This window comes from Pararge aegeria, chromosome 15 (genome assembly GCF_905163445.1).
Source record: "Pararge aegeria chromosome 15, ilParAegt1.1, whole genome shotgun sequence".
NCBI classification, from domain to species: Eukaryota; Metazoa; Arthropoda; class Insecta; order Lepidoptera; family Nymphalidae; genus Pararge; species Pararge aegeria.
In genome coordinates this window covers 4,158,258-4,182,046 of record NC_053194.1, presented here as the reverse complement: position 1 = coordinate 4,182,046, position 23,789 = coordinate 4,158,258, and the positions used below count along the sequence as shown (strand labels likewise).

The 23,789-nt window shown below is 35.7% G+C and overlaps 1 protein-coding gene across 2 annotated transcripts in view; it reads right to left on the bottom strand.

Moving 5' to 3' along the window:
• Nucleotides 1–44: 44 nt before the first annotated feature.
• Nucleotides 45–23,789, bottom strand: part of LOC120629713 (leucine zipper putative tumor suppressor 2 homolog) — a 182,888-nt gene continuing 159,143 nt past the window's right edge. For both annotated transcript variants that reach the window (XM_039898704.1, XM_039898705.1), the window contains 3 exons: nucleotides 3,149–3,256; nucleotides 2,282–2,501; nucleotides 45–1,530 (listed from right to left, as the gene is read on the bottom strand). In XM_039898704.1, the coding sequence (XP_039754638.1) occupies nucleotides 829–1,530; nucleotides 2,282–2,501; nucleotides 3,149–3,256 (1,030 nt within the window). In that variant the 3' untranslated portion in view covers nucleotides 45–828. The remainder of the gene's footprint in view (nucleotides 1,531–2,281; nucleotides 2,502–3,148; nucleotides 3,257–23,789) is intronic.

The window sequence follows — 23,789 nt, the reverse complement described above, 5'->3', positions numbered from 1 at the left end:
ATAATTAAATTATTGCTGTGTTTCATTTAAATAAAAGACAAACATGTATTTCAAACAATTATTATTAATAATATCATCTACAATAGCTAGTGATATTTTTGAAAATATCGATTTCTTCGTATAAAATAACTATGGTTTATTCTTTAATATTATGCTAGTGAATGTACAATAGTTTAAATGGGACATTTAAAAAGTTGACAGTTGAATATTCTTGAAACAAAGAGCCCCAAATATAATTTAATCTTTGAAACTGAGGGTAGAAAAATTACGTTACAATACTTCAACATTGAATCTATAATTTGTTCCATTAGATCGAAATGGACAAATAAATGAAAAAATTGACGTATTCGTGTAAATTAATGAAAAGAAATGTTTTATAGATTTATATATTCCTTGTTTTTCCCCAATTATCCAATTCATATTTCTGCATTGTTTCAAAGATTCCTTGGTTTTCCTAACTGTAAAGTACAAAGCTATGCTTACGATTTCGTAGCGTTATAATTATCCCCAGATCTAAGAAAACTAAATCATATGTTAAAATAGAGAGCATGAGAGTTACGTATAAATTAATTACTATAACATTTAATTAAGACGCATAGTAATATTTAATTTAGTATTATTCATTTTTGTTTGAAAATAGTCTTGTAATATAATATTTATCATACTACTATATCAATGAGTAAAACTGAAATTTTCGCGACAAACATTTCCATAATTATTTGTTACTGACAACCATCCAGACCACACAAGGCAAGAACACGCTATAGCTATTTACAAAAGCATTAGTAATTTCTAAATAAATATTAACCTCTATAGAATTTGGTACATTTACAACTCTATGGTTTTGTGTTGGTTAAGATTCTTCATATTCTTATTGCAAAGCTCGAGTTCTAGCCTCAAACCGTCGATTTCCGCTTCGAGATTGCGCGATCGCTTGAACATTTGGACGTAGTTCATCTGTAACTGCTTCTGGTATCTCAGTACTTTGTCTTTCTCTTCGGACCATTTTCTCCTTTCGTTGTTGAATTGGGCCTCTTTGTTTTCTATTTCACACTTGAGTCGCTCGACCATAGCACTGGCCGCGCACGGGTCTCCACAAGGATCTGGTAGTTCACCGTTCAGTCTTTGAACTTCTGCGTCTTCTAAAGCACTATCACTGGATGTCCAGTGATACTCATTTGTCTTGCAAACATCGTAAATTCCTCTCATCGTCCGTCCACATTCAATACCTTCGTATCCGCTGAGAGATACGTCTGAGAGTTCCTGTCTTAGTTCTTTAACTTCGGTTTTTAGTTTCTCAATTTCGTTTTTACTGCTCTCTTTAGTTTTAGTTAAATCGGTGACGTTATCCATCAAGTTTTTTGTTAGTCTGTCTACTTCACCCTGCAACCTTTTCACTGATTTGTCTTTTTCGTCCGATTCGGTTCGTAGTCTCATTATTTCTTTGTCTTTTTTATCCATAGCCTCTCGTAGTTGACGGCAATCAGCTTTAAGTGTCAAGTATTCGTGACCTTTGGCAGTTTGTTCGTTCTGAAAAAATTTAATAAAACATTAAAAATGAGTTATACCCCCTCATTGATTTAGTAGTAGATTAGATTTTCTTTTCCGAACTAGTTTACATTTACATGTGTTAATGGTATTTTTATCATCTTTGTTATTATATTCGGCAATATACCCTCTACGCACGTTTTGCTCCGAAACCGGAGCATCATCAGGAGATGTTGACTTTAACAATTATTCATTGTAAAGTCAACATCTCCTGATGATGCTCCGGTTATATTGCCGAAGATCTGTTTGGTGCGGGGTATAAGGATTGAAGAAATTATAAATTACACCACACAGATTCTCCTGCTTTTCGCGGAGTATAGCAAATTAAGCTTAATTTTGATAATTATACGAAGACATTTATTTCTTATAATCTTCATCTCAAATAATATTAGCTACCGTTTAACAAGTAGTGGCTTGTTAGCACTAACTTTACGCCTTTTCTAATCTAGCTAATACCACTTGGGCATTTGTAGATGTACTTTAAATTTTTCTAACACTCTAACATTATGGAACTCTACGTCAATTCTTCTCACATACTTACATGTTTGGCTGCATAGGCTATATTTTCTAAGCTCATCTAGTTATTCTGTAATCCATCTTTAACTTACGAAGCAATCGTTAGCAAGACCTCTTTTACCCTAATAATACAGCTTACTAACGTAGCTGGCAAGATAGATTCCCATTTAAACTTATACAGCCTTCGAACATTCTACAACAAAATGGTTCAACTGACCTGAGCATCTTTCAACTGAGTTTTGAGGAGGGAAATCTCCCCCGCTCTCTGGCACAAGCTCCATTCGGTGTCCTCCAGCCGCTGTCGCAGTAGTGCTCTATCTCGTCTAACTCTTGCCAATTCCGCATCTCTCTCGTCTCTCGTTCGACCGCCATAGCTTTGCAACATGAGACGCGGTGCTCGAAGGCGGACGTCGTGACTACGTAGACGGTCTGCTGTGCTGGAATCGTACGTAAAGAACTATTAAGAATGAGTATTAAGTCGTTATCTGTGATCGCTTAGTGGTTTGGACTTAAAATCCTCTTCGAGAGGGGGGAGTTCAATTCCCAACAAGCAACTTAAAGTACTTATAGTTCCATTCAAACTTTGCGCATCGAAACGCACGAAGTTCGAGAACTCATAAAGTTTTGATTCTGACTTTACCTATATTCGTTAAGCAATCAAGCAATTAAGTTTTACTTGTATTAATGGTGAGGAAATCCTTCATGCCTAAAAGTTCTCCATAATGTTCTTAAATGCGTGTAAAGTCTAATAATTTGCATTTGGCCAGCGAAGTGGACTCAGGCCTAGACCCTTCTCATTCTGGGAAGAGACCCGTGCCCGGTGGGCCGGTGATGAGTTGATAATGATGATTAAATAGTTGGACACCAGTAACACGAAGCCGTGGGGTGTGAAAAACCCTAAATAACGACTAACCCACCAGTGATAAAAGCACGTTTGCTTTCCGAGGTAAATAACATCATGGAAGCTTGTATGGGAGTAAAGTAGACGGTCTTAGATCTTTACCCCTTTCTCCTATGAGATAAAAGGCCTACAAGCGTCCCAGCTGTGGGATTCTGAGGATGGAGGAGCAAATTATGTAAATACCTGTATTCATGTTGATCACGTTCTAATTCGGAAACACCAGAGTCAGCGGGCGAAGGTGCTGGAACTGGCTCCTTTGTCTCCGATCCCAGCACGGAGCTAGATTTGGTCCTGGAATTCAAAGATATAATTCCTTATTACATACTTCATCATCATTATATAACATATGCATATAATTTTGCCGGTTATGTAATAAATCTAGTAAAGGAAGACGAACAATAAGTCTATGCATAGTACTGATAATTCAATCTTGTAAAAATTATTCGTGATCGGATTATAAACATCGTACGGGAACGCATCGCTTGACGGTACGTCAATTGAATCTCAAATTTATTTTTTATTTGCTGATGCAAGTGTTAAATACACGTAGATTTAAACATTTTGGTTTCACAGACTTTTCGTCAACTAAAGATTCCGCCTTACGCCCAAAAATAAACCTTTAGCTAACTTAGCCAGGTATTATTTTAGATTGTACTTATGGAAAGTGTTGCTTCTTAATTTTTCCTGTTGTCCTGTACTTTTGTTTGGTGTACCCGCAATAGGGTACTTACTTACCTAATGCATTTTTATGACTAAAAGTAAGTATTTAAAACGATTTGTTCTGAAGCTATTTATCGTTTAAATATTTGAGGCTCATTCGAAACCGGAAATGATCTCATTTGAAATCGAAGATGAGAGATGACAGATACGGTGCTATATAAAAAAATTCTACTTGCCACTAAACAGAAGAACCTTGCTCTAAATGGCATTTGTCTAATGTCTTGTCAGCAATTGCCAATGACAAAAGGTCGTACGAACCTTGCCTTCAAGGAATTATTAATTCAATTAAAACTGCCTTTATTGTATTCCTAAACCAAAGAAAAATATATTTTTGTAGGGAAATAATAATTACAAACTAAAATTAATATTTACAATAAATATAAGCCGCCTAACTGTTCACTTATGGGCTTGGTACCCAAAATGCGTGCGCTATTGCCCCTTTGAATAGCTAGACTTAGCCGTTGGGCTAAATAAGCGCCAGTTCTTGGACCACCAGACGTAAGGACCAACTTTTGTGACACTATGTTAATGAAATCTTTCGTGTCCAAAGACCATGGCCCCAGAGTATCAAACGCAAGCGCCGCAAAAACGTAATCATTACAAATAACGGAGTATTTACGGCGCTTAAGCATTCGAGCAGATTCGGCAGCTGCTGCCGCTTTTTGGGACGTACTCGGCAAATGAGAAGCTTTAACTGCCTTTTAATAATTTTAATAATTAAATTAATTGTTTGCAGCTCTACAAAGTTTTAATTTTTACATAAAATGAAACCCCAGTTTATCTAGCACATCAAATATATCTCTACATAATGCTTTTAATATGTTGCAGCAATATCGCTAGTACCATTAAGTTAATTGGATAAGATTTTTCAATATAGGCTTCAAGCCTTCATATTAATTTCCTTATCAATAACCGATTACATCTATAAAAATTCAATTATCATTAATTGTATCTGCTATACTAAACGAATTCGATAACGATTTGATATGAAACAATTTATTTTAATTGTTTGTTGGCAATTTTGTAATGCTAACCAAAGTAATCTTAGACTAAAGATCAATGACAGAGGATAAAAGGTGTTAATACGAAGCTCATGAAAATTAAGCTTAATTTTCTTTACTCGGTGAAAAGCATGAAAACTGTATGGTTTAATTTATAATTTCTTCAATCCGTATACTCCACACCAAACAGATCCTCGGCAATGTACCCTCTACGCACGTTTCGCTCCGAAACCGGAGCATCCTCAGGAGATGTTTGTTGACTTTACAAAGAATAATTGTTAAGTAACATTTATTTCATTTGTTAAATTTTGTAAACAATCTTCTTTTAAATCTTTCATTGATTTTATCATTCAAAGTAATTCCACAGTATGTATAGGAACATAAAACAAAACTTTATTGAGGAATAATAAATTGTAAACAACTTTGCTTTTACGTTTGCATTCGGCTTTCTTTTAAACTTGATTTTTATGTATTCCGTTCTCGATAATTTCGAGAAAATAAGGTGACTTTTTAATGAGAAGTTATTTAAATAATATTCATAATAATTACTTTTTTGGTGTTTTTTCGACATTTGAGTTGACTTTAATTTTATTGTTTTTATGTTATTATCTTTATCTTATTTTTGGGTTTATGTTTATAGCTTACGTTAAAATTAAATAATCAATCTTATCCGCGTAATATTTATCTTGTTAGTATTTACCATTTTTTTGTAATGTATTTAATTTTTGGACAAAGGCTTCGCTTTCCTTTTCCACTTATCGCGATCATTTGTGAGTTCGTCGCGTCGACAACGCTGTGGTTTGCTTTGACTTAATTTTTTTATTTTAAGTAATAATTACGGACTAAGCAGATAGTCATCTGATGTTGAGTGGAAAACCATGGCGTAAAAACAGAGCAACACTTCGCAGGGCATGCAAGGAACACGTCCTGCAACTAGCTTGTCTTTTCTTCTATTGTATTCTCTTCTGTTATTACTCTTCTAACTCTGTATACTCTACTTCTTCTCTTGTATCCAACAACCTGAAACGTAGGTGTTAAGCCACATGTGCCTGCAATAACACCGGCAACCACGCCCTTCAGTGCGATACACAACATTGCAACAATGCTGCCCTGCAGAAGTAGGTACTTCCCCAGACGAGATTTGTCACCTGTCACAAAAGCCACTACGAAAACTCTTTTCAGCACGGCTAGCTTGGGCAGGAGACAATTATCTCCCCGGGGAAAGGGTAAATATTTACATTCTCCCACAGCTTTATCAACTCTCAGAGCACTGGCGTACAAGTGGAAATAATACCCAAATAATATATTTGTATTAATAAACGGGGGTAAACGTGGACACGTTAATTATATCCTTTGTCAAGGGATATAATCGGGGGATATAATTTTTATCTCCCGCCCGTGCTAGCCCTGCTGTGTTGCGTGCCCGAAGGGTGTCATCGCCCGAAGGGATCACGAAGTCCTCGCTGTCCGTCCGTCCACCGGTCCGTTTTACTCTCAGCGGGCTGTATTTCATGGATCCTAATAAGTAGACTTTTGAAGCGTCAAGTTCATTCGTGACTCTAGGTCAAAAACAAAAATCTAATCAACTTTAGCTTAGCTTCTATGGAAAAGTTAAAAATACCGTAAGAAAATCGTGTTTACATATACAAAAGCCTTAGAGTCATTTTCTTTTCACTTGCCTCTCTAATAACACTTTAGCTGTTGCGGTGCCTATCTCGATTCATTTAATATACGGTACACGGTGAATAAGGGCACCTTCTAACTATGTCCTTACTCATATTATTAACGCGAAAGTGTGTTTGTTGGTTTGTCCTACGATCACGCAGCAATAGAGCAACGGATTAAAGTAAAATAAATAAATAAAATATTTATTTTACTAGTTATTTTTTCCTAGAGAATTGTTGAGTATTGAGTACAGTTTTATACTAGATTATTGTCTTTGGTACTTATCTGTGTAAAGTCACTTATGCTTATGCCACTTTATCTGTGATCAGTGTTCGGCCTTTTTACAATGTGTTTAAGTGATTGTAAAAGTGAATTTAATTTTAAAATATAACAAAAAAGTTATATTTTAAAATAGTTTAAAGCCTTAAAGTTTATAGGCCTAACCTACTACCCTGATCGTATTCCGATGCCGAGAATGTATAGCTTATGGAAATACCTATTATAGTATTAAAAATTACATGAATGATAAAAAAGCTTGGTATTAATTGCTCTAACTTTAAAACTTAATATAATTTTTTCTGTGAGATGGTGATAGCAAAAGAACCCCTGCTAAGTTTGTTGTGGGCTTCCTTCTAAGACCAGTTTGGCTAGCATGGGCAGGATACTTCTCCCATAGCTTTATCAACTCTCAGAGCATTGGCGCACAAGTGGAATTAATATGAAAATAAGATATGTGTAATTATAAACGGGGATAACTTCTCCTATCAATGGGTAACCGAAAATGGGTTAAATAATCTTTGCCATACTCTCTAACATGTTAGCCTGCTACCATCTAAGACTGCATCATCACTTATCACCAGGTGAGATAGCAGTCAAGGGTAATCAGTAAGGTACAGAAATAAAAAAAAACTTCAAAAGGGTACATTCAATTATATCAATATTACGATCTCCGCTGCTAGCGAGCCTTATGTTAAGTTAGGTATGAAGGTATGAACGTCTCGGTCGAAAGCCTGTCTTGCACCAGCGACGGAGCGTGGCCACTGGCAACTCAAGTTAGACCCGCAGTTAAGACTTTGAGAATATACCAGAAGATTTGATACAAACTTTTACGTAATACCTAGAAACCCACTTGGGATTCTTACATCACTGAGACAATAGGTATAGAGTAATGGTTTTAATGAAGTTTACAACACATATATAGTTTAAAACACTGATCTCAAAACCAATTTAACAGGTGCAAAAATACGTAGTCCTACAGGGTAGGTGTTTTCACTTGGCTGCCTGCACACACTTTCACCTACACCTTCCCTGAGGAAAATTAGAGTAGATAATTTTGAACCAATATTTGATTTTTTTTTCTCTTACTTCATTAAATTCTTTTTATGCGGCTCAAACATACATTATGCATTGTCAAAGGATATAATTTTTTCCCTCCTGCCAAAGCATAGCAACAGGAAAAGTTGGGTCAACTTTTCCTTATTCCTTTTAAACTAGGGAAAAGAGAGAGTTGACCCCGTTTAATAAAAAAACTTGTTTACACGTCAATTATTTAGATATTATTTATTTTAGTGGAGTCCTGTCAGAGGGGGTTTTAGCATCACGGCTAGCATGGGTAGGAGACAAAATGTTATTCCCCGATACTGATTGATAAGAGGTTGATGACTGATAAGAGGTAAAATTTACTTGCCCTGCAGGGCTAGCATGGGCGGGGGACATTTTCTCCACGGGGAAAGGTTATAACGTTTATCCCCTCACGCATTTATATCCACCCCCAGAGCATGGGCACACGGGTGGACAATATATCCACGGATATAATAGGGGAAAGACGTATCGAAAATATATATGGATATAATAGGGGAAAGACGTATCGTATATTCTACTCTGTGCTCATGGTTATGACAAATAAATTTTTGTTTTCAGTTTTGTTTTAGTTGTCTAATTTTTTTATGGTTTTTTTTATCTATAAATGTTCCTCGTCCGCGGCTGTTTGTTTATATTATTTATTCTGGATTTTTCAAAGTGGTATAAAACGTACCTTTCGAGAAAATAAAATGAGTGCTAAAAAGTAAGTCTTCTATTATAAAATATTTGAAAAAGTGACTACCTATTGATTTAGAAGCGTACCTAATGAATGAATGTTTTTCAGTGAAATTAAAAGGCAACAGTTAAAAGGAGGAGTTCAAAACTGTGGGAGAAGATAAACAATTTGTCCTTTCCCGTGGTGATAATGTATCGTGCTTATAATAGCCGTGCAGGGACGCTTATTTTATAAACTAGTTATTACAAATTTCATAATAGTGGGGGGAAACTAACGGCGACCGTAAAAAAGATAATAGCCATGACAGTGATAACTAGTGAAAAAAAAGAAACTCAACCCGCTTTTATTTTAGGCAAATTAAAACAATACAGTCAGGATGTAAGTATATCATTTTACTTACAAGTAAACTCAGAGGATTGTATTAATTAGGCTTTGGCCGTAGATAGTTACCTCCCCACTGACTTAGACGTGCCGCCTAGCGATCTAGTGTTCCGTAACGATGTCGCGATTTGAGCCATTTGGCGCTATGTCCCAAACAGGTTAGCCCGCTATCATCTTTAGAGTGCATCATCACTGACCATCGGGTTAGATTGCAGTCAAGAGCTTACTTGTAACCTAAATTAAAAGCCTAACCATAATTCTTAACGATTAAGGGTTAAATTGGTTAAATTAATTAATTATTATTGGTTAAATTCCCGGCACTCACTGTCGAGTTATGCGCATTTTACTTAAAGATATGTCACTTGCTTAATCGGTGGTACCTTTATGTACATGAAATGAAAGATTCAACCCAATTTCAATGTTTACTTAAAAAAAAAACCTATTTGAGAACCTCCTCCTTTTTCGATGCCGTTTAAAAAACTATAACGCAATACACATCGTCAGTTTCTTACTAAATCGACACATTATGATCATATGGTACCTATTTGTATAAATATAAATATAATAACTATTAATTTCATATCACATGCATATCAACCCATTGCCGGCCCACACGGGTCTGCTTCCACAATGAGGAGGGGTTAAGGCCGTAGTCCAACACGCTGGCCCAGTGCGGATTGGTGGACTCCACACACCTTTGAGAACATTATGGAGAACTCTCAGGAAACAATTGATATTTTGATTGCTTGAAACGCACATAACTTACAAAAGACTGCAACAATTTAAACATTAGAAGTAAGAATAAACTTAAAGTGCAATATATTAGGTTACATAAAATTCATAATTCGTTTAAAGTAAATTGCATACAATTCTACAATAAACTACCAATTGACATCTTGGAGATGTCTCTTAAAAAGTTCAAAGTTAGTATTAAACGTAAGCTTTTAGAAAAGTCCTATTATAGTATAAAGGACTACGTAATCGATAAAAAAGCTTGGGTGTAAATTATTGCTCTAACCAGGTTGCTCTTCTAACAATTTAAAATGACATTGTGAGATGGTGATAACAAAAAAAACACCCGGCTAAGTTTGTTGTGGGCTTCTTCTTAGACCAGGACGCGTTTGGAACCCTCGTAGCTTTAGTTTTAAGTTTACGTATGTGGTTATCGCCATCATCTCACTACCGTGTAATTCTTATGTATGCATCAAAAGTGCCACCTATGGGCCTACTTGAATAAAGATATTTTTGACTTTGACTTTGAAGTTAGAGGTGCGTGCTGGGATTCGGACACGCCCGCCCTAGGTGAAGTCGAAGTCCTACCCACTGGGCTATCACCGCTTTATATAACGATAGTATGAATATATTATTTGCAATACTCTCCTCATCCCTCGGGTGTACGAGGTGACTAAAGGAAAGAAACGGAGAACGGGCATCATCCGTCCTCTGTGCTTTTGCTACCATCTTCTGCGATCACCAACACGTCTACGATTCGAAGCTAAAATGGCACATAGCTCAAAGAACCGATGGTCGCTCGTGTCCCAAATTGCTGGAATGGCGACCTCGCGTCGGTAAGTACATGACTGCAGCAATTTAAGCGATGTGTTATCAGTTTATGTTTGTATGTCCGGATGTTACGCTCTAAAGATGGAACGGACGAAGAAATAGATCCCACTTGACGTGACCTTCGTTGGTACGAATTCACGAGATTTGTTTCAATGACTTAATTAATATTTATTTGAAATTCATTTTGTGAATTCTACATTGTAATTTTTTATACGCATCGTGTTTCAATATTGTTATTTTTTTTTGACGTCGATTGTCACCCGGTCCGTCGAAGGAAGATCGGTCGCAGGCGTCTTCTCACGAACGCCGCCTGCCCCCTTGTTGAGGACCGGGGCGATGGATGTGGGGAATCTGTCACCAAGAGATCTGTCCTCGGGTTGGAAGGCGCACCCTTCTCGGGGTTTTTAGGGCCATTTTAGTATGTCCCGGAGGAGGGCCTGCCGCTAGTTGGGCCGTGGATGTGAGCGAAAGTGTTCCCGAGGCCCAGTCACCAGGCGACTAGTTGGGACGCTTTAGCCGATACGAGTTCCGAAATAACCACCGTGCCCCTCGTGGTACGGTGGTTGTACAGGCACTGAGAAGTGAGAACCATGAGGATGTCTCCACGAAAATAAAGTAAGCTTTTTCATGTAGATTTTTCGAAGAGTTTCATTAGCAATAACAGCTAATTTAACGACTATTAGTAGTATGTATATACTTACTCATTTATTGTATGTTATAGTATTTAAATATGTAAGTGTTGTTATTATATATATTAGTTTATTTTTATTTATTAATTATATTATTTAATTTTTATCTTTTTGTGTACACTAGTTTATGTATTAGCATGTAGTTATTCGCATGTATGTATTTTAATATTTGTACCACCAGCAGTCTATTCTCCTCTTCTTTTTTTTTTTTCTAATTCTAAGGTTGCCTGGCAGAGATCGCTATTTAGCGATAAGGCCGCCTTTTGTACTACTACTTCTTTCGATATGTTTCTGTTTTTGTTATATTTTAAATATGTTAATGTTGTGGTATACAAATAAAGAGTTTAATAATAATAATAATAATTTAAATTTGCATCATGAACGAAGATGATAAGTAAAGATAGAGTGTTGCATATTTAGTTGAATCAGTTTCTGAGCCAGTCCTGCATAATATTGAATATTTTAGGACTTTGTAATTAGACACCTCTTCATGCAATAACTGTGAAATTTGACGCCCCAAATGGCAGTTACGAGTGTGTCAAGATTTTAATGACATAGGTTATAAGATGTTTATTTAAGTTGTGCATTTGTTATTTGACGTGACTTAAATCCAGCCGCTTGAAGAACGCTTTATCAAATGACAGTTGGTCTTAAGTATCTATAATGAACATTATATACAATTTTAACGAATTAGTTTGGCCATCCAAAGGGGCTATGCTGCCAGCATCTTACGAACTGTACCTCGCTTTATTTTTTATTATTTATTTAACATTTATTTTGGGAGCTGTAATAGCTTAGTGGTAAAGACTTTAGACTTCCTTTGAGAGATATGTGCGTTTTTAATTTAAGCAATTAAATAACACTTGTTTTAACGGTGAAGGAAAACATCGTCTGGGGATACTGTATGCTGGGGAGTTCTCCATTATGAAAGGCGTGAGAAGTCAACTTATCCAGCGTGGTGGACTACGGCCCAAAACTTCTCATTCTGAGATATAATATTTTATTTACTAACTTTAAATACTTATATAAGTCTCTTAAGTAAGGCAGTGAGTGGTCAAATTATAAGTACCTACTGCACTTCTTGACGATAAATTGATGAATTAATGATACTTTGTTGATTTTATTACCTGAAGTCCTGACCTTATTAGTACATGATGTAAGAAGGCACAAACTGACCTTGTGACACTTTATCATAAATTGGAACAGAACAATTAAAAAATGAAAGATAATATTATGGAAAAATAATGCCAAACTGCCAACAATCACGTCCAAATCCTTCCGTAACCAATTGTTAATTTCGTAACGCAATACAAGGTTTTTCCAGTTAAACATTCGTTGAAAATGGCGAAATATGTGAGCACTTAAAATATTATATTAAATTATTTATACGTCAGTATATGTACTAGAATGTAAATGAGATGACCACGAAGCGTGGTTCCTGACCATCATACCAACTTCTATTGTTATGCGTACAGTAGACTACGTTGGAAAACATCGTAAAAAATACTTCCTCAATATAATTTATTCTGCAATTTGGGTTATGAATTGCTTAATTTAACTGTTTGAAGTGCCGTGAGCTCAGTGGCGTGCACTTCAAACATGCACAAAAGCACTGCATACCCTAAAATTTTTGTATAACTCATAAACGGGAAGGATTTTAATCCATTTTATGCCATATTCCTTCTTTATGCATACCCTGGTCAAAAACCCTGTGCACGCCACTGCGTGAGCTGTATTCATAATAATGCAAGTACCTATTAAAACCACGAACTTATCATCGGCGTCTCGAATAACAGTAGGTACCTAGATACTACTGTGTTGGCGCGTTATGCGTAAAAACTGCAAGGTTCCCATTATATACATCAAAAGCATGGCAGGTATCGCTGCTGATGCTACTCAAAATCAAATTGTTAAGAGCCGTAAATACTATTTGATGACCTCCCTGGCGCAAAGGTGAGCGGTGTGAATTTAAGTAGGAGTCCCGGGTTCAAATACAGCCGGGATCAATTTGGGAATTCATAATCTTTGAAATTTCTCTGGTCTGGTCTGGTGGGAGGCCGTGGCTAGTTACCACGCTACCGACAAAGATGTGCCGCTAAGTGATAGTTGGAGAGATTAGTTTTCCGGTGAGATGTCGCGTAGAAACCGATTAGGGGTATGACTACCATACTCCCTAACAGGTTAGCCCGCCACCATCTTAGACTGCATCATCACTACCACAAGGTGAGATTGCAGTTAGAGCTAACTTGTAGAGTAATAAATTTTTTTTATCGTATTTTTTAAATAATACATAATTTGTAAATACCTTCTATGTTTATTGTAAACACTATGTCATTTGTAATGATTACGTTTTTGCGAAGCTTTCGTTTGAGACTTTGGTGATCGGACAATAAGCATTTTATTATTTTCGAATTGAAAACATGGGTTACCCAAGAATACGCCTTAAAACACAATTCTGTTATTCGAAAAACTGCTAATATTTTTGAAACAAAGTAAATATTATTTTGCTTTTTTTTCACCTAGCCGTCTCCGTATCTTCCGTTTTACAAAATTAGTAATTAAGTATAGGTACAGTACAAGCGAATAGTTAAATACTCGGGCGATCCCAGAATGATCTAGTTCTCTAAACTAGTTCATCGCATCGCAAGAGACTGCATTTCAGGAGTTTAAAAATAAATATCGTTAAGATTCACATCTCACACATGCCGTCCACGCGTCAACTAAACGCATCCTATTTTAGTACACACCGAGGAAACTGGAGAGTTTAATCTAAAAATAAAGCGACAGATGCTCCTTCGGTGATGCTTTTGACATAAAAGTAAACAAATTTATTTTCTTTCTGATATGGCTTCTGCTCGGTAAAATCTGCTTTCCAACTGGTGGTATAATGACTAGTGTTGCCCAAATTCAGTCTTGGTCTTGCAGTCTTGGTCTTGTTCTTGCGTTTTTGCAAGACCAAGACCAAGAACAAGACCGCGTATTTTTAGCAAGACCAAGACCAAGACTGACCGTGCAAGACTTGAGCAAGAACAAGACATAGCCTGCAAGACTCTTGCGTCTTGCAGCTAGGACTTAGCGCTATTTCACGGAGTAGTTAGGTGTAACAGTTCGGTGTATAGGTAGGTAGGTACGCTTAGGAATTCTATGAGACGCAAAAAACTATATCAAAGAATATGAAAAACTGGACCTATGCGCATTACGACTAATACCATAAACATAGCGAATAAAAAAATATCTATTAAAATCAAACTGAGTGCATGCATAGTTATGTTTTAACCATCGGCACTTTGATAATGCGGCATCAAAGGTTTTGTACTTACTTCTCAAAGAAATTTGCCGCTTTTCGGAAGTACATGGTTATGATACACGCGCCGGCGGCTTCTTTTGAAATCTAAAACAATCGTTGCCGCCGCGCCGAAATCATAACATTTGACACTATTCATGCAAAATAATTTCGAATTTTAAGAGTACCTACAGGTGTTCCAAAGAATAAATAAGTTTCAGATTGGTGATTTTAGATTGGTGGAGGACGCATGAGACAGAGTATCCGATTTTATCGAAAATGGCCCGTGATTTTCTCTCAATACCTGCAACTTCAGTACCTGCTGAGAGGTTATTTTCTAAAGCATCATTAGTAATTAGAAAACATAGAAATAGGTTAAGTGATGAGTCAGCCAGATGGTTACTTTGTATTAATTCTTGGTCAAAAGAATTGATATAAAGTATCATAACCTAATGATAAAGCTGTTGATTTGTGTTGTATTTTATTTTTTATTCAAATAAATGATAAATCGTAAAACTCTTTTATTAAATTTCTTATAAGTTGAGGGTTCAATCTCTTTCTAGACAGATAAGTATTGTTCTTTAAAATACAGTCAAGTTATTGTAATTAATTTGTTTTTTTACATGTTTTAGCAAATGTAAGCTTATAAATCATAAATGTTTATTAAGAAACAGTTACTTCCATGGAAAACGACATATAGGTCAGTTGATTTTTCGAATTTCTTATCAAATCTTCAGTTATTTATTAATCTGCTTGATCTTTACTATGGCTATGTTAATTCAAGCTCACAATGTTCCAATTCTAATACGTTTTTCTAAGATTTAAAGTAAACTTTAATAAATAGTAATAGACTAATAGGTAATTGCAAGACTTGCAAGACTCTTGCTGCAAGACCAAGACCAAGACCAAGACTGGGAGCGCAAGACCAAGACCAAGACCAAGACCAGGTGTATTGGCGCAAGACCAAGACCAAGACTGGCTAAGTCTCGTCTTGTTCTTGCATTTGGGCAACACTAATAATGACAACCAACAGACAGACATGACCTACTTAAAATAAATAAATTTGAATTTTATATCCTACTTTTTACCGAACTTTGTTTTCATAAGCGTATGAAGTCTCCTTAGCCGCACTTGGCTAGGGTTATGGACTGAGGCCCTCCTCCTCATTCTGAAAGGAGACCTGTACTTATATTCCTGTACTTAATGGATTGATGCAACTACAACTAAGCAAAAGAGTTATAACTGTCGTCTTTTAGTTGCAGCAAATATAACTAAGTATATATATTTTACGTTTATCAACAATCTTTAAAAATAGTCCATTGCCAGGAACTAGAATATACATAAATCACCATTTAAATAACATGCAATTTAACTGGCCAGTTTCTAAAAGGCTGAACAACAACACAACGAATTAACTAACGTAGCTGAGAATGTAAACTAGCGATCAATTTAAGTTGGGTTACAAAAACGTTAATAGCTACGCTGATTACTATATTAGCGAAATTGATATTATTGTGAAACAGTAATGGATACAGCGCTGGTTGGTCTAAGACAAATCCGAATGCTAATTTTGACATTAAATCTATCAAATAAATTCCAGAAATAATAGACCACTGACTTCTGAATTTTATATGGGCGGCGCGGACGCAAAAACAAATTTTATATAGCTATTATTATTTTATTTAGTTATGCATTTCACTATCCCTAAAATCTAGCAAAATATGTATATTTAAATTGCTTTATTTTTTATTAGATACATTAAAAATAAATAAATAAATAAATAAATAAATAAATAAATATACTACGACAATACACACCGCCATCTAGCCCCAAAGTAAGCGTAGCTTGTGTTATGGGTACCGAGATAGCTGATGAATATTTCTATGAATATAATACACATAAATACTTACACATAAATATACAGATAAACACCGAAAAACAATCATGTTCATCACACGAATGTTCAACACATTTCCAGTTGTGGGAATCGAACCCACGGCCTAGGACTCACAAAGCAGGGTCGCTGCGCACAGTGCCAGTCGGCCGTCGGCAGAATATAATAATGTATGGATGATGACTTAGAAACTCAACATAGTAACTCTTATCTGAAGTGATCAATGATTGATTAGTATATCGCTAATTTGATCGACGATTAGCGTTTCAGTAACTAGGGTAATTACTCATATATCGTATTTCAGGAAACAATTACAAACAGCCAAAGGAAGCGGTATTGTTTCGTTGATAATGAAATCAAAGGAAATAGCACGGCGATGACTCCCACTGCGATACAACGTGTATTTGTATTACAATTCAATACGCAATATGTATGTAAATGGAAGGAGAAGAATGTTTTATTCCTTGAACGGTTTAAATTTAAAAGTAGGGGTCATGAATTCTTCGAGGACAAAGAACGGATTTCGAATGCTTAACTATTTTAGTAGCTCCAAAGTTTTATGTATTATCTAATATCTATTAATACGGATTATGGATTTATGGGTTCAGTTTCGGTGTGAACCAAAAAAAGAATAGGTATTAGGTTAGATTTAAAGGTATTTATAAATACGTAACTTACATAGAAACAAAAAAATAATAGGTGTAATATCTAAATGTCGATCTTAATACTGTATTACTACAAAAAGTTGTTGTTTACTCATTTAATTCACCATTCTACCATCGCACCGCAAGACACCGGTCGGGTTTACATCCGTATGTTGTCAATATCCCAATTTGAAAAACTCGCACATAGCGTTTTGCATCTTTCTTTCTTATTCGCATGACTATGATTTGGAACGTCCTCCCGAGTTCCGTGTTTCCTAACTCTTATAACCTGCAGCCCGGCTAGCATGATCAGGAGATAATTATCCCCCGGGGAAAGGATAAAAATGTATCTTCTCCGACAGCTTTATCGACTCTCAGAGCACAAGTGGAAATAATAGGAAATATAGCCCTGTAGGGCTAGCATGGGCAGGAGACAAAAATTATATCCCCCCGCTCCCGATTATATATCCCGATTATCCGCAGGTGGACACGATATAATTATCGTGTCCACCTGCTAAAGTACGATAACATGGAACTGGAGCAGTTTACTCCCGTTTTTTATTATTCTATCATTTACTGATTTTCATTTTTTTTTAATTCTTAACAATGCTTACAAAAATTAGAAAAAAGAAAACACCCTCCGCTTGCGGGGCTTTTAAATGCCCAAGCAACCGGCGGTCAGGGCTCCAGAGTGAGGAACCTCCTCACAATACGCGCTGTTTCAAGGACTACTGCCTTCTGTATTCCTTGATCCAATAACCAAGCGAAAGCTTCTTAAGATGTTGGTCGAAGCTTTTCACGAGAAGACCATTGACTGAAACGACGATCGGAACAATAACGGTCGACTCAACATGGCGGTAATCTCGTGAGCAAGGTCCAAGTATTTAGATATTTTTTCCTTTATGCTCCATTTCCAGTGCTCTGAGAGCTGATAAAGCTGTGGGAGAAGGTTCATTTTTATCCTTTACCCGGAGTGATAATTATCTCCAGCCCCTGGGTATCTTTTAAACAAGAGTGAGAGAGAGTCGTATCTCCTAGTCAAGTGCGACTCATCTTAATCCACATCGGTAGTTGCCATCAGGTGAGATTGTAGTCAAGCGCTAGTTTACTACTAATTAAAAAACGAATGTATTTGAATTTAAAGTTGTTAGTTTTGGGTTTTAATTTTTATCTTTCAAGGTAATCTTCATTACCAATGTGGAGTTAGGAAATCGAGGTTATTCACCTCCGTGTCTAGGGTGGTTTGTTTTTTTTTTTATCTCGTTTATTATGATTAACATCATCATCATTATTAGACTATTAACGACCCACTGCTGGACACAAGTTGTTATTACTTATATTTAGATCTACTTTTAGTTATTACCTGTTTTGTGTACCTAATAACAATAAACAATAAACAATAAACAAGCCTCTTTCATAGGACAGATGGTTTCAGAGCATAGACCCACCACGCAGCTCCAATGCCTTGTCAGACCCACCAATGCAGATTCGTTTATCATTTTTAGTGATTATTTACGAGGCCGTGTTCCCAGGCACGGGGGTTAAATAAAATAAATATATTGCTATAGTACACACAACGCCATCTAGTCCCAAAGTAAGCGTAGCATGTTATGGGCACTAAGATAACTGATGAATGATTTTATGAATGATATACATAAATACTTATAATATACAGATACGTCACACAAAAATTTTCCAGTTGTGGGTTGAGAGATTTCCTGACTCCGGGCATGGTAATGAGATTTAAAATACTAATAAACATGTAATAAAATATTCGTTAAAAACAGCAAACGAAGTGGAAGGTTTAAAAGTCGTGGGTTTAAGCTTTAAATCCTCTGTCTTATCACAGGAGGCCTTTGCCCAGCTGTGGGACCTTAATGGGCTAAAAATGACAATCATCATCATCATGACATGGATGACCACGGTCTTACGTCCTTGGGTTCAGGGTCTCCCTGTACTCGCTTGATGTCATCCGTCCAGTCTACCAACGCTGCGTTTACCGGTATAAGATCGCAATTCCAACACCTTGGTACCCCAACGTCCATCGGTGACAATACTACATGAGAAACTACTATGATGTTTAATAGTAAAAGTAAGTACGAAATCAGTCAGTGTAGTCAGAGTACAACTATTTCACTGTTTTTGTCTTCAACAATGTCTTTCGAATGTTCAGCACATTTCCCGAGTTTTTAAGAAACCATATTGCTTAGAAAACAAGGGTGCTATTGCAATAACATTGTGCTCGTAGTGACAGGCACGTGAAAGTCATTATAATTATTTTTTCGTGCCGCCTAGCGCATAGCTATGTATAAAGAGTATGCTTATTACTATATACTACTATTTCATGTCTACGGCTTTGTTTATATATGTTTTTTAAATTAATGTAGGTACGCTTCAGTTGGTCACGCCAGCACGACATAGGTACATTCTCAAAAGCACTGCATACCCTGATATTTATAACTTTTGCATCTTCCTTACAAACTCGGCACGCAATGTCATAAAATTAAAAAAAAAAACTTTTAATCAGAAAACCGTGCTTCGGAGAGCACGTTAAGCCGTCGGCTATTATCACTGTTTTTTATTAATATGAACGTTGTATCGGCACACGAAACTAAGTTATGTTTCAGTAGTTACCTACTTGTTCTATTTTTTAAGTACGTTCGTAAATCGTAAGTAACATTAAACCACGAATATCCCACCTATATATTTCCATTAAATAAATCTATAGCAAGTACTAGATCTTACAGATTAAAAACAATTTCTCTCTTAATTCCGACTTCGTTCTGTGACTTCTAATTTAAAATTGGAACTATGAAAAGATTAATAAAACTATAATAGTTTCGTAAATTAGCTAAGGAGTTATTACATTTATAAGCTTTTAACTGATCTCACCTCAACATTTTCCTATATATATATATATATATATATATATACCTATCCATATATATATATATATATATATATATATATATATACCTATCCATAGCCAATGGCTCACAGAACTAGATCACAGATTACAAACAATGTTTTCCCACTCATTTTCGATTTCGCTCACTTTCAATTTAAAATTGGAAGTATAGAAAATGGTACAGATTAATAAAATTTAGAGGCAATATTGTTTTAGGGGCGTGTATACTTTTTATGATATCTTATAACTTAACAAAAGTTACCTTAGCATTTTCCTATATTAACAATATAATAAACATATTAATAAACCATAGTAACTAGATAGCTTAGGTTTAGCGTTGTGCCACAGTACGTAAACTATTCATGAAGTATCGTCAAAACAAGTTATATAAAATAACTAGCTTATTAAATTTATTATGTAAACATTTTTCTATAAATAAATCTCCAGCCATAGAACTAGGTCAGAGATTAAAAATAATATTAATTTTTCATTTATTTTCGATTCGCTTTCGTTAACTTCACTTTCAATCTAAAATTGGAACTATGAAATGGTACAGATTAATAAAAATTCAGAGGCAATATTGTTTAGGTACTCAAGCGGCGTGTATACTTTTTATGAAGTTTAACTATCTTATAACTTAACAAAACTCACCTAAACATTTTCCTATATTAACAATCCACCACCAACGTCTCACAAAACTCGGTCACGGGTTTAAAACAATTTTTGTCTCATTCATTTTCACTTTTAATTTAAAATTGGAACTATAAAAAACGTACAGATAAATAAAACTTAGAGGCAATATTGCACACACGCGGCATTCCGTTGCAATACACTATGTGTGAATGTGACTATGCGAGCGCGTGCCATATCGGAGCGTTAGAATGCCGCCTAAAGTGTAAACTGTTAGCGTTTGCTCTCGACTTTGTCGGCATAAGGTTTTGAAATGGGTCCCTATATAAATTTTTGTATCTTAAATCGCATTAGAACAGCATGCTGGGTGTAAATTAGCCCTCTTTTTGTTGTTTTTTTTACAATTTTGCTACATAAAGGAGATGATTTGCTGAGTAAACTCAAGGTCATAGCCCGAGCCCTAGCTAGCCGAACCTAGCTTTACAGCTATTTGCATAGTAATTGTTAAATATAACCATGAAAATATTTCGTTGATTTGGTCCGGTTAATACTGGAAACTAGATGTACTTACTGACTTTATAAATCAAAAGCTGTCTGTAGGCAACACATATATATCAGATTATTTCATTTATTCATTCACACACCACCATACACTATAATAATATATATAATATGTATTTATTATAAGTATTCGTATTACATACACTGCGTGCACATTTAGACTTATTCAATCACATAACATAAATATATATAGTATATTATGGTGGGTGAATGAATAAATGAAATAAACTGATATATATATGTTGCCTACATCATGTATTCTTGCTTAATAAAAACACTCCGAAGATGGTAAATATTGTAGAGCCATGGTGTTCTGCTATGCGTGCAGCAAATTTTAATGAGTATCATAAAATAAATAGGTATGTTTTATCTTGATTTTAACTGATCTTACGGGGCGATACATGTAAGCGTAGCGCGTCGGTCAAAGACAATGCGTGGACTATGATTATCTGTTTGTATATAGATAATGGAGTAGGTAAGATATGACTAAGGCTATTTAATTATGCATTCATACCTACGGTGCGACTTTATTAATATTTTTATAGCATTGTTTCAATCTTTTAGTTTCTTTACAAGCAAATAAAAGATGGCAAAAATACTTTTTATAGTAATATATTTATTTAAAATTATAATAAAAGCAATATATTTGGATGATGATGATGCTGAATTCAATTTAATTAAATTCTTTGATTTGATTAAAACATGAGAAAAATTTGATGTTAATTCACAATCTCTGACATGCAAATGTAAATTTACTGCACAAAAATCAATGATTAAATAACAAACATTTTTTAAAAAATCATCAAGTGACGACTGAATATAATAAAAATGTCATTAATTTATTTCTATGGAATAATTATATACTCATGGAAAGTCAATCAATAGAATAAATCATATTTACTAATACAATACTACAATTGACTAAACTCTATTTTTTCGATGATCGTAATATAGCCTTCTGAATATGCATCAGCTGGCGCTGCAAAATAGGCCTTTTCCACACTATCCTCCCCAGCATGCGGGTCACGAGATAATTATAAATCTAGTCGAGGTAATGGTAGACATAATTTTCTCGTAGTACACATGCTACTAATGTTTCCCGCCCTGGTCTGTTTGTCGGTTTACTCCATGTTGGATCTTTATGATAAAAATTTAATTTAATGAGCATTGTAAAGACATAGTTTTTAAGAAATCAAATTTGCCTGCCAATCGATGGATATTGTAGCACTATTATACTATTGTGCCCACCAACTAGGTATGTAACTCAAATTGAAATTGAAATTTGACATCATCTTGCTACATTTTCCTTTGACTTCTTTTCATTCGTTTCCCCTATCTCGGATACCATTCGGTTATATCTCACTCTATTGTTATTGTTATTGATATGAACTAGTTTTAAGTAATTATGTTTTTCAAAAGAAAAAGAAAGTAGATACAACTATTCTAAGCGTCATTTTAGCTCCCCTATAAAGACAGGCCCATTCACGAGTAGTTAAGGCGGGTGCACATCACGCGAGTAGTTAATAACTTTTAATTATACGGCTAATGGACGGGAACCCTGAGTCATTGACTTTTGCGTCGCTCGAATTGTCTGCACACGCCCCTCTGAAAATACTCCGTCTGACAATAAAAGATTTCTTCTATCTTTTTAATTTAAGCAACTATAGATGTGCTGTGTGTGTGTGTGTGTAGCTGAGTGTCTCTACGTGATCAAATCAGAAATTAGGAGATCTGTAGAAGAACAAGAGTTAGCTCAACGAGTCGCGAAGCTTAAATGGCAATGGGCGGGGCACATAGCAAGGTGAACCGATGGACCTTGGGCTGGCGACCCTGAACCGGAAAAGGCAGCGTTGGTCGACCTCCCAAGAGGTGGACAGTTAAAAAAAAACACCTTCATCATCAATCGATTACCGGCCATGGGTCTCCTCTCAGAATTAGAAGGGCCTAGGCCACCATGCTGGTCAAATGGTGGACTTCACACGCCTTTCAGAGCATTATGAAAATACAGAGGCAAGCTGTTTTCCCCACGATGTTTTTCCTACACCGACCTTTGACGGCTGATTGGCGCAGTTTGTAGCGATCCTGCTTTCTGAAACCAAGTCCGTGGGTTCGATTCCCATAACAATGCTATGGAAAATGTTTGTGTGAAGAACATGAAAGTTTTCAGTGCCCGGACTTATTTATGTATATTCTTCATAAAAATTCATCAGTCATCTTAGTACCCATAACACAAGCTACGCTTACTTTGGGGCTAGATGGCGATGTGTGTATTGTAGTAATATAGTTATTTATTATTTATTTATTCACCGCTAAAGCAAGTTATATTTATTTGCTTGAAACGCACATAACTTAGAGAAGTAGCGTGCTGGGGTTCGAACTCGGCCCTCCGAAAGTGGCGACGAAGTCCTAACTATTCGGCTATCACCGCTTTATCGCACAAAACTATCACTATTAGTAAAATGCCAAAACGCATTATTAAACATAAACTTTACAATACTTCATTATAGAATTATGAGTTGCTACAAAATTGTATAAACGTTAGAAACATAATAAATTAATGGTGACTATTATATTAAAGATACCGCAAAATAACCGCTCGCGTATTGCACAGATTTACAATCTTACAGCATAGGAGTTCTTTTGTTTTTCGCAAGCGATTTCGAGACCATCCATTTATTAAGAAACATATAATTTATTAGATTTTATTGGGCGTGTGGCAACAAGAGCAACACATAATATAGTAAGTTTTATATTTAAATTTTGTCTGAACAAAACTCACCGTAGTATAAATTGAAATTGCCTCCAATTGGCTTGTACGCGTACGTGTATAGTCAAAATAACATAGGT